This window comes from Acanthopagrus latus, chromosome 3, assembly GCF_904848185.1.
Source record: "Acanthopagrus latus isolate v.2019 chromosome 3, fAcaLat1.1, whole genome shotgun sequence".
Lineage (NCBI taxonomy): Eukaryota > Metazoa > Chordata > Actinopteri > Spariformes > Sparidae > Acanthopagrus > Acanthopagrus latus.
In genome coordinates this window covers 3,496,491-3,508,740 of record NC_051041.1, presented here as the reverse complement: position 1 = coordinate 3,508,740, position 12,250 = coordinate 3,496,491, and the positions used below count along the sequence as shown (strand labels likewise).

The 12,250-nt window shown below is 41.2% G+C and overlaps 2 protein-coding genes across 2 annotated transcripts; both read left to right on the top strand.

Moving 5' to 3' along the window:
- The first annotated feature begins 699 nt into the window (after nt 1-699).
- Nucleotides 700-3,891, top strand: psmb9a (proteasome 20S subunit beta 9a). The gene is made up of 6 exons (XM_037090062.1): nt 700-1,039; nt 1,132-1,199; nt 1,616-1,747; nt 2,156-2,285; nt 2,712-2,853; nt 3,038-3,891. Exons 1-6 carry the CDS (start codon nt 989-991, stop codon nt 3,163-3,165), a joined length of 651 nt encoding a protein of 216 aa, XP_036945957.1. The 5' UTR covers nt 700-988; the 3' UTR covers nt 3,166-3,891.
- A 196-nt stretch (nt 3,892-4,087) lies between these two features.
- On the top strand, nt 4,088-9,615 carry tap2a (transporter associated with antigen processing, subunit type a). The gene is made up of 11 exons (XM_037089435.1): nt 4,088-4,657; nt 4,932-5,046; nt 5,130-5,260; nt 5,469-5,674; nt 5,829-6,026; nt 6,112-6,240; nt 6,667-6,855; nt 7,015-7,188; nt 7,624-7,783; nt 8,060-8,196; nt 9,125-9,615. The coding sequence occupies exons 1-11, from the start codon at nt 4,144-4,146 to the stop codon at nt 9,350-9,352; spliced, it is 2,181 nt and encodes a 726-aa protein (XP_036945330.1). The 5' UTR covers nt 4,088-4,143; the 3' UTR covers nt 9,353-9,615.
- Nucleotides 9,616-12,250: the final 2,635 nt, after the last annotated feature.

The window sequence follows — 12,250 nt, the reverse complement described above, 5'->3', positions numbered from 1 at the left end:
AATGTGAGGAAATATGTGAAATTTAAATAAATATTTTCCAAAATTGAAATATCTTCCTCATTCTTTATTTGTGTTCTGTGCTTAAAATCTGTGATTTGCTCTGTGAATTACTGTTGGAGCTGTTGGTCCAATAATGGTGTTTTTAGGGTTAATTTATCGACCCATTCAGGGACACAAGATGCTGTAGTGTGAGGCAGGTTAGTAGTTTTGTAAAGCTGATTTTTCAGGTTAACCAAATATATACCTTTGACAAATTATATTTAAATTTACCAAAGTATGATTTTTGTTATCCCATCATAAGGTTAAATGCACAACGTAAGAGTTTTTAAAGGAGCATTATATGTATCTTTGGGGAATAAATGTTAATCAGAAGAGAAAGATCAACATGACTGATTTCTTTTTATACCTAAACAAACTAAATAAACAAACTCTGTGTGCAAGACTAAATAGAATAGACAAACCAACCTTAAAGAACAACAGTTTCATACTATGTGGCGGACCCTGCCACCTCTTCAGCCTCAGTAAGTGTTCTGTGACTGTATTTTCCCCTGAGAACAGTGTGTTGATTCATTTATGTGGAAAAAGAATTCTGAGTTTGTATTACTACCTCATTAATATTGTAAATCTTAAAAATCCGACTTTGTATTTCGTCTCTTAAACTCCACAGTGCCGCTTTAACTGGGATGGAGCCTGTTTATATCACTGTGAGCCCCAAACTGATAGAAATACAAGCCGACTGGTTCACGGCTCGTCGCAGAGTTTAACTTTCAATTTCGGTTTTATTCAGGAAAAGATGGAGGCCGTCTGATGTGTGGCTGTAGAGTTGACTTGGTCAAACGTTGAAAACATTGTGTTGGAGCTGTAACAAAGGTGTCCGACGACAAAAAGAGCGAAGCTGCTCGACTGATCGTTCGTGTTTCCGCGTGTTGTCGCGTTCACTTCCCCGGCAGACGGAGACGGTCCCGGCTGTGACCGGAGGCTCTGCAGCATGTTGGACGGATCAGGGCCGGAGTGGCTGTCGGAGGAGGTGAAAACTGGAGTGAGTACGAGCTTCTTCATGTTTCTGAGAGACGCTGATGATGTGAAACCTTGATGATTATAAATATGTGCGGGCTCTGCTTCTGTCTGTAGACGACCATCATCGCCATCGAGTATAATGGAGGAGTCGTGCTGGGGTCTGACTCCCGCGTATCTGCAGGGTGAGTGAGTGTGTGTGTGTGTGTGTGTGTGTGTGTGAGAGTGTGTGTCCACTTCTGTCTTTATTAAAGCGGCAATGTGTGATTTTGGAGATGAAACTCAAACTCATAGTTTTCATATGGTCTAATACAAACTCAGAAATGCTGAAGCTAGAAAGGTGGCAGGGTCCGCCACATATAAACAAAGTAAGACAGTATGAAGTTGTGTTGTCCCCCGAGGTCAGTTAGTTTATTAAGCTTATTCAGTCTTGAGTTTGTTTAGACATTAAAAATCAGTCACAGAGGATTTTTATCTTCAGATTAAAATTTCCCTCAACACGACTCAGTGCACCTTTAAGATGTCAGTGGTCTTTATGTCCTTTTATTCTCGCTCTTCATCAACTTCTCCACTCACTCCTCCTCTTCATCCCTCCATCCAGGGCCTCAGTGGTGAACCGGGTGATGAACAAGCTGTCGCCCCTCCATGACAAGATCTACTGCGCTCTGTCAGGCTCTGCAGCAGACGCTCAGACCATCGCCGAGATGGTCAACTACCAGCTGGATGTCCACAGGTACATTCACTCTAGAAGCAGACCAACACACCTGTTACTCCTGAGATAGATATCACTCAATGGCAATGGGTACTAGAGCTCCTATTTGTGCCCCCCTGACACCAGCTACATAAAAACAGCTGATCATTTGAGCAGTGACTTATGGAGGGATGAAGCATTACTGAAACCACAATGTACACAGTTTCAGTCTTACTGTGCTTTTATGGCAGAATCTGGTCTGTTTATATTTACTGGCTTTTTTAATTCATTCTGAAGAAGCAGAACAAAACATAAACAAAAAACCCTCCATGTCATTTCTGATAAGGCAGTGACTTGTTTGGCTTGCGACACACAGAAACAAATGACTTTGTGTTTCATTACATTGACTGGACAATCCTGTACATAATATGTAATGTCTTTTCATGTCAGTATGGAGATAGGTGAGGACCCCCAGGTTCGCTCCGCTGCCACTCTGGTGAAGAACATCTCGTACAAGTACAAGGAGGAGCTGTCAGCACATCTCATCGTGGCCGGCTGGGACAGAAGAGACGGAGGGCAGGTCAGTGAGATACATGAGGCAAAACAATGAAGCTTAAACTAGAAATCATGTTGTGACAGTAGTCATGAGAACATTTTTACACGAGGACTCAGTACACACAGGTCGGACCACACCTATCTTTTCACTCTGCCTCTATTTTGATGTCAGCGACACAACAGGTGTTTTCAGGACCATATTTTGCCATGTGATGACACACACGTGCACACACACAAAGACAAGGTTAAGACAACTGCGATGGTGTTGGTGCTAGTAACGACAACAAAGATGGGAGAAATAATGTTAACAATGTCAAAATGAATGTTTCTAAATGCTTTTAATAAAAGATCTAATCTAGTAACACACTTGATGTTACAGGTGTCCATCTAGTAGACTGACATTACAGCCTGTCTTGTCCTCCTCTGTTTCTGTGCCCTTCCACTCTCCCAGGTGTTTGCAACCCTGAACGGTCTGATCACAAGACAACCTTTTGCAGTCGGTGGCTCTGGCAGCTCGTATGTTTATGGGTTTGTTGATGCTGAGTATCGCAGGGGAATGAGCAAAGAGGACTGCCAGCAGTTCGTCGTCAACAGTAAGTTATTTTCTACAGAAAGAACTTTTTATCAGTGATTTGAATCCAGATGTTTTATGCCTCTTGTACTGACTGCTGTGAAGAGTTATGTTATATAAAATGTTTTGTTATAGAATATCATATAAGATATAATTTATTCTCCTCACCCCGTCTCTCTCTCTCTGATTGTCTCTCTCTCTTGTAGCTCTCTCTTTGGCAATGAGCCGTGACGGCTCCAGCGGTGGCGTGGCCTATATTGTGACCATCGACGAACACAGCACAGAGGAGAAAGTCATCCTAGGAAATGACTTACCCACCTTCTTCGATCAGTGATCAATATATAGTTTTTCATCTCAAACCTGCTAAGATACTGTAGTGCAGCGTGCAATTAGGTATTTGTTTTGCTCACAGCTGCCATTACACACAAACACTTTGTGGCCATGTTATCAACTAATTCAGCTTGTTAAAATATTAGTCAAGAAAACTTTTACTAATAAAAAATTCCATGCATTGCTTCATAAATCCCAAAGATATTTCACGTGTAATATCAAGAAGCCTTTGTGTTAGTACGAGATGACACCTGATCAAGTTCGTGGCTCATCATTGAGAGACTTGAATCATGACAAACAACATGATCTCAGCAGAGGGTTGATAGTAAGTATGTTGTTACCTCTGACATAGACCATACAGTTTCTTTGAGAACATGGAAATTGTATCAGAACAACTGTTTCGTTTGCCACCGAGTCATGAGTGCATTCCTGAGTGGCAAACTAAATAAACATAAATGTGTCTCGACGAATCCTGCAGAACTACAGATGTTCTTTCTCTAAACAGCCCCACAGAAACACGTAAAATGTAAAAGTAAAAGTGAAATTTGTTGCACCACTTTTGTGGATGATGTCACTCTTTATGATGCCTGGTTGATGGTTTGTAACCTGCCTACATGACTGAGTCTGGACATGATTAAAATCCTGCCCATGTTTTTGTATACTGACTATCACAGTGCATATACACATGATTTAATGTCAATTAATCAAATAAAACCTGTGTTGAAAGGTGTTCTGTTAGATTTCTCGTTTTTACAGTGAACCATCCCTTAATATTGTCTGAATGGCACATATACTCTGACACTGGATGTCATAATAATGTCATTATAATGACGATGATGGTGATAGTTAGATTATTTTGTTTTGCAGTTAGAGTTTCAGGGAATTCCCTGGTCCTGCCAGAAAACGAAACCGAAAGCTGATGAAATCTAAAACTCTGGTTCTGCGGCAGAGAGGGTCAAACGAGGACGGTTTTGAGAGGAAGATGGCGGGCAGTACAGCAACAGTCACCTGCAAAGTTATTACTTTGATTGTCGCAGTTTGCGTCGACCTGTCCTTGTTTTACGCATCAGGATTTGCGGTGGCCAACAGCGTCTTCGGGCATCTTGCGCGTCTTTGGGTCTGTGCGGTTCTTCGGTTCTTGGCACTAAGTGCTGTAACTGTGCTGAGCCTCGGACACCTCACACCGTTACTGATCCGTTTTATAACAGCGCACAGTTTGCTGCCCGCCGTGTTAGAGACCGGCACCAAAGCGCTGTACCATGAGGAGACGCAGTGTGGCTTACTGCCGGATACGCGCTGCTGGCTGATGGGCGCCGGAGCGTCGCTGGCTGCTGCGCTGTTTTGGGAGATCACCGTCCCGGACAGCGACGATGCAGAGGCGGGGAAAGAGACGAAGCAGAAGGCCAGAGAGCTGTTTATGAGAGTGCTGTACTTATACAAACCCGACTATCTCCTGCTGCTTGCTGGGCTTGTCTTCCTGACGTTGGCTGTTCTATGTGAGTACAACAAATGATGATGATGATGATGAGGAGGAGGAGGAGGATGACGATGATGACGATGATGAGGATGATGGTGATGTCACAGATTTTAAGAATCTCAGTACTAGTACGGGTGTTTGTGTGGGAATTAAAACAGCAGCCTCTAAAAAAATGGTTCCTTGCTCTTTGAGTCTAATGATGATTTACCTGTCTGATACATCTCCATCACTCATTGTGTGTGTGTGTGTGTGTGTGTGTGTGTGTGTGTGTGTGTGTGTGTGTGTCTTCGCAGGTGAGATGTTCATCCCATTCTACACTGGGCGAGTCATCGACATCCTCGGCAGTCACTACCAGCCAAATGAATTCATATCTGCCGTCCTCTTCATGGGCCTGTTCTCTCTGGGCAGGTATGTGACGTGTTTTCACGAGACATTCATCCATCAGTTTCAGCGTAACATCTCAATGACTCTCTGTTTGATTGGTCTGTTAGCTCTGTGAGTGCAGGCTGCAGAGGAGGCGTCCTACTTTGTGCCATCAGTTCCTACACATGCAGAATAAAAGTCAAGCTGTTTGGGGCTTTGACCAAACAGGAAATTGGATTCTTTGAGACCACAAAGACAGGTAAGCCACCTCGAATATGACATGTGATTATGCTGTATTGAATAATTTCTCATGAAGGACAGAACGAGTCAGGTCAAGACTGGATGTTTAATATAAAAACACAGCGCAGGAGAGGACAGGACGAGGACAAACATGACATATTGGACAAGACAGATCAAGCAAGAACAGAACAGGACAGAAGATAATCTGTAAACATTTTCTCTGTCAGGTGAAATCACGTCCAGGTTGTCTAAAGACACCAACTTGATGGGAAGAACTGTGTGTCTGAACGTCAACGTGCTGCTCAGGACATTCATCAAGACAATGGGCATGATCTCCCTGATGATGAATCTTTCATGGAAGCTCACGTTCCTCGTGTTGATGGAGACGCCCATCACAGGCCTCATTCAGAACATCTACGACACACATTACCAGGTAAAAAGGGGTTGATAAGACATCATTAATTCATACTGAGATGCTTAGTTTAAACAATTCTGTGTGACCATGAAGTTTAAAAAATGATATATTTTCCTTGATTTGAGACAAATTATTCATCCCCTTGTGTCCTTCTGTTTTCTTCCCTCCTCAGAGGCTGTCTCTTGCAGTGCAGGACTCCATCGCTCAAGCGAATGAGGCTGCGAACGAGGCAGTGTCCAGTATCCGTGTTGTGCATAGCTTTAACACAGAAAAACATGAGGCCCGTCGCTATGACGACCGCTTGATGGACACACACACCCTGAAGACCAGACGGGACACTGTCAGGGCGATTTACCTGCTCGCTCGGAGGGTGAGAAGTCCGTACATTTTTTGTAAAATTGTGACTCATTATTACAAAACACCTTATTGAATTTCGTTCTTGTGTGTGTTTGTAGCTGACAGGTTTGTGCATGCAGATCTTCATGTTGTACTACGGCAGGCTGTTCATCCGGAGCGGACAGATGACCACTGGCAACCTGGTTTCCTTCATCCTCTACCAGTCAGACCTTGGAGACAACATCAGGGTATCCCACAATGCTTTTTGTTATGAGTCAGAGCTGGTGATTGCAAGCACCTAAAAATAGAAATTCTAGTGTTTGTAGCTGTATCTATACAGCATATTTCACACAGAAGGGAAAATTGATAGTGCTTTTCATCAGCATTAAAAAAAGAGAATATGCAAAATTAAGTCGAACCATGAACAACTGATTTATTAAAAAAAATAACAGTTGGTTTCAAACGAAGGATGTGAGCTTTAATGTCTTCATAAAGATTTTTGTTTTGTCTCATTGTTTTTAAGTGAGTCTAACCAGACTTATTGTGCCTCTCTGACACTATATTAAAGATTTTGTTGCTTGCAAAATCATCTGTATTTAACATACTCCAACTCTGACTCTTTAAATGAGAACCAGTGTTATTAAGTGATCTGTTTTATGCCTGCCATCTTTCAGACACTCACCTACATCTTCGGCGACATGCTGAACTCAGTGGGGGCTGCTGGGAAAGTGTTTGAGTACCTGGACCGAAAACCTCAGGTCAGCACAGAGGGGACGCTCAAACCTGATCGGCTGTCAGGACACATCAGCTTCTGCAATCTCAGCTTCGCCTATCCTGCGTATCCTGACAAAACAGTGCTGCAGGTGAGGTCTCAGCTGCATGTAGACTAAGGGACGTGTTGTTTATTATTAGAAATTAGAGGTGCAAAAATCAGTTTTAACCAATATCTCTGATAAATTTCGATTTTATGTCAGATATTGCAGTTGAACTGTTATTCCAACCGTCATGTCCTCTTGCTGCAGGACTTTTCTTTGGAGCTGAAGTCGGGTCAGATGACGGCACTTGTGGGTCCATCTGGAGAAGGAAAAAGCACCTGCGCGAGTTTGCTGCAGCGATTCTATGAGCCGCAGGATGGAGAGATCCTATTGGACAACGAACCACTGAAATCCTATGATCACCGTTTCCTCCACAAGAAGGTAATTTATCATCACTGTTTTCCAGATTGGTGCTCACCATTCTTTTCTGGGAGCTCCTGTCTTTGTCTTTTATCTGTGTCTAAAGTGTTTTGAATTTCCAAATATAACGTCAACATTCAACAATCTTACTAGATCCTCAGCCAGTGGCAATGGGCCTGATGATTAGACTCACTTGAAGAACTTGGGCATACACAACAAAGACACAGCTAATCAGTGAGCTATTGGGATTCATGTTTCTTTTCAGCACTCCGGTGATTGTTTAGACTATCAAGAATCAGCTGTTTTTGTCGAATTTGGAAGGAGCTGTGACAAAATTCTGAAAAAGTGTTAGTTCTAATATTAATTGAAGTATTACATTAATTAGATGATTGCAATTCTAAAACGATATGAGTGTGAACTTTACTTTTGGATGTATAATACAACTGTGTCTGACAGATTGCAGTGGTGAGCCAGGAGCCTGTTCTCTTCTCTGGCTCCATCAGAGACAACATCGCCTACGGGCTGACTGACTGCTCATTGGATGAGATCCAGGAAGCCGCACGCAAAGCCAACGCCCACGATTTCATCAAGCAGCTAGACAAAGGCTACGATACAGGTTGGAGCACCCTTCATGATGTTTTACATGAATGACTCTGTGTGGTTAAAAACCTGCTTTGCAAGAAAGTTTGATGATGGAATCTGCAGATTGTTGATGGAAAAGTTTTTGACTTTTATTTATTTCAATAAACATTCATGTAGATTAAAGTTGTACATAATAAAGTTAAACATACACATACAATATTTTTGACTCAACTCTTTATATCTTTCTGAATCTGGACGTGGAACCTTGAACCTCGATCTGTTTTTGATCTTATAATGTTTTATTTCTCAGAGGTGGGTGAAGGTGGCAGCCAGTTGTCCAAGAGCGAGAAGCAGCGGATCGCCATTGCTCGAGCTCTGGTCAGACAGCCGCAGCTCCTCATCCTGGATGAAGTAACCAGCTCTCTGGATGCTGAGAGTGAAAATAAGGTATGCTGCAAGTTTTAATACAGTGATGTCCAGTCATTTTACTACCTCATTTACTCACTCATCTTTGCTAAGTAAAAAAAAATACTAACTACCTCAATAAAACCAACACATTTAAAGAATATGACCTGAAATTATCAAGACCTAAATTATAGAATTTAATCTTCACATTATCTTAAAAGAATAAAGCAGAGAAACTCTCAAAATTCTCAAATGATGAATCTACAGTTCTTCCCTTAAATCTGTTCACCGTCCACAGAGGTCTAAACTACATTCATCATGACCTTGATATTGCAGGATGTAAACCTGCATGCTGGGTGGTTGAAGAATAAAGCTACAAAGATGAATAAGATCGATGAAATTATTTATAACCCTGTGTACAAAAAAGTATGGTGACGTGTAAAACATAAATAAAAGAGAATGTGATAATTTCCAAACCTCTTTTAATGTTTACTCGATTGAAAGCAGCACAAAGACAATTAATTTAATGTTTGACCTCATCAACTTCATTGATGTTAAATATAATATATGATTAATTTGAATTTGATGGCAGCTACAAAAGATGAAAATTGTCGAATGCTCCAAAAACACCTGTTGGGATTATTCCACAGGTAAACAGGTTGATTGGTAACAGGTGTTAGTAGTATGATTGGGTGTGAAAGGGGCCCCTCAAAGGGCTCAATAGTTCATACACAAGGATGGGTCGATGTTCACCACTTTGTGAAAGGGTTAATGATTATATAAAGGATATTATTTGAAGGCTCAGTAGCACTTCAGTAAACACAGTTTGTTTGGAAATGACTGCATTTTGTTTTTATTTACATTTTACAAAGCTTCCATACTTTTTTTATTTGTTTGTTTTATTTGTCTGAATAACAGTTGGATACCACATGATGAAATAACACATACTTCTGTCCCTGACTCTGCACAGGTTCAGCAGGCCCTGGCTAACTGTCCTAACCAGACGCTGCTGGTGATCGCTCACAGGCTGAAGACCATCGAGAAGGCGGACCAGATCGTTGTTATTGGTGACGGCAGAGTTCAGGAGCGAGGGACTCACCGGGAACTGATGGACAGGAAGGGGAGCTACTACAAACTGAGAGAGAAGCTCTTCACTGAGGGAAACTCACCACAGAGACAACCTGATGCTGTGGCTTAATGTGAACGATACTGTGACAGAGTCGATGTGTATGTATGTGACAGACAGGAGGTAAAACAGAAAGAGCCAGCTGGAGTGTGTGTAAATATTTTGTATAGATTATGAGAATTAAACTGTTTGGACCAATTTGTTTGTTTGTTTTTTTCTTGTTTTTTTTTTGTGCCTTTGAAATCACAACTTATCTGTTCTTATTCATTTTGGAGACTGTAAAAATGACATTTGTAAATTAATTAAATTAAACATATTTTCTGATGGATGTGTCACCACTCTGTTATTTTTCTGTTCCATTTCCTGGTGTTTGGTAAAGACAAATAAAAGTTTGACATGCCAACACACAGTTGACTCCATAAACCTTGATTCATGATTAGAGTGACCAAAGGTCGCTTCATGACTGTGTCCCAAATTAAAGATATGAGGCTTGTTGCATCACAGTCAAAGAGCTCAGTTGACGGGAAAGTATCAGTCAATGATTATGTTTTTCAAGCCTTGTGTTACATTTTTGTAAAGTGACATAAATTAAACATATAATAAACATGGAGAACAAAGATGCCAGTGTTACATAGTAAAGAAAAGTAAATTAAAAACTGATCTGGAAACACTTTCCTACATGGCACAACAAGGATGAAGTGATAATTCAAAACTATAGCAAAATGGAATTACAGCATTCAGTGTAGTTTAGCTTTTAATCCACAGTGAAGAGAGAATGTAACTTAAAAATGACATTTAATGATTCTAGTATCACTAAGTTAATTGCAAGTTTTGTCATACTGGTAAGTTAATTGTCTTTAAAGGCCTTTGGGTTTTTCAGTATCTATTGTCTAAAATTATTGATACATAACACTTCAATATATACTATATTGCTGTAGTTATTTCCTGCAAGTTGGCTATAAAAAAATATAAATCTAAATAAATTGGATGTCTAGTTTTAAGCCACTCGACTGTCGTACAAGGTGAAGGTTGGGTTTTACTGTGTGAGTTGACCTGGAAAGTCCCTGACTACCAACAGGTTGTTGTTTTATTTTGGCAGCGCGGCTTTTTGGAGAGTTGCCTGGTGATAGCTGTCATAAACAGTAAAATACAGTGAAGGGAAGCGCTGCATGATCTCAAAACACCAACCCCCTCTATCGACAAGGATCAGGCTCAGCTTGGGCGGCGTGTGTCACCATTTTGCCAAGGCTTGTGTGAATTCACAAAATGGCGGCTGAAGTTCTGTGTCACACACAAGTCAGGCATTTGTTTATTCTGGATTTGAATGACGTTTTATTCTGTTTTTATCTCCCTGTTGATTTCACATTGTAATGAACAATTGAGCCCGTGCTGGTGACATCAGTTATGAGGGGAGTCAAAACACGGGATGCATAAGTTCCAATTGTCATGCGGGTATTACACTAAAAAATGTATGAATTATTTATAAATGTATTTTCATGTCATGTTCAAAAATTGTTTGTACTTTACCTATTCTTAACACAAATATGTGAACTCGAGCAGAGACAGAGCTAATTGAAAGTATTCAACTGTTCACTCGGTGTGAGTTTAGAAAGTTTGGTAGCAGGCAGGCAAAACCGATAACACGCTGTGGTCAGGAACAGGAAGACAAACTGGTCGGACCACTAAGACTGAATGGTACACTAAATTATTTGGTACATCGTGGGGGAGGCAGTCTGGTATGCAGGGGAGGGAATCAGGTCTGAAATGGCCAATGTTGAACTTAAAATAAGAGGGTGAAAGGGGCTAAACATGCAAAATTACTAAATAGAGGTAGTCACTATAACAATGACTCTTGCTGGCATGACCTACAATATTATAATGTGCAAATGTCTCCCAACATATTTTCATGTTTGAACATTCACTGAAAGATTACATGCAAGTCCCCTGGATCAGCTGATAAAAATGTGTGACAGTCTTGCTAAAATTAAACCAATCTGTCATTGTTCTTATAAACCGGGCAGTGCGGAGAAGTTTTACATCAGGCACAGTGTGACTCATCGGTAAACTCGGCTGATTCCCATCAGCAATTATGTGCCACCTGCGGGTAACAAAGGCATGAGGGCACAAAGCAGAAAAGCTGGTGCCAAAAGGTGCCGCCATCTTAGGATGAGAGCTTCAAAACCCTCAACACAAAATGGCCGACAGCGTGCACAGAAAGTTGGGAAATGTGGGTAATTAAGGCGGATTATATCGTGACCGACCGAGTTGCTGCATCTATCACTGTGGTGTACCAGATATACATCTTCTGTGTGCACATATACTGCACATGCATGTGTGTCTCTGGATGTAAATATCTGCCAACAAGCCTATTCTGCACCAGTGCTGCACCACACCGCCACACCAAGCTGGAAAGTCCCTTCGCTTCTTTCTTTCACTTTCTTTCTTTCCTGTATTATGTATTCACCGGCTGCCTGACTCAGCCGAACCACGGCCCAGCCCTTGTGACCGAAAGTATTCTGGTCTTGGCACTCCTTTTTATTTTAAGAGTGCAGCTTGTGTTTATTTGTCGGCCTTGTTCTATATATCTGCTGAAAACTGAACTGTGTGTATGTTTCTCAATGATGTCTGGATTAACATTGTTTCTGACTAATGACCCCATCCAGAGAAATATTAAGCAGTTTGGTTTTGGTTTGGTAAGCCTTCACTAGAGGCTGTTTATGGAGATACACCGACTTTTGTATTCATCAAAACTGTGAATATTTTAGTACAGGGTGTCTTCTCTTCCATCAGGCCTCATAGATGACTTTAAATCAAGTTTCATCAGAACCAAAGGGCCTGCTTACTACAAATGTTCAGTGATGAAGCAGTATAAGTAAGTAAAAGTGCCAAAACATGAGTATGAAAACAGTCCATTACAAGAAAAATGCTTCATTCAAACCCTACTGGAGTATAACTGACAAAATGTGCCTA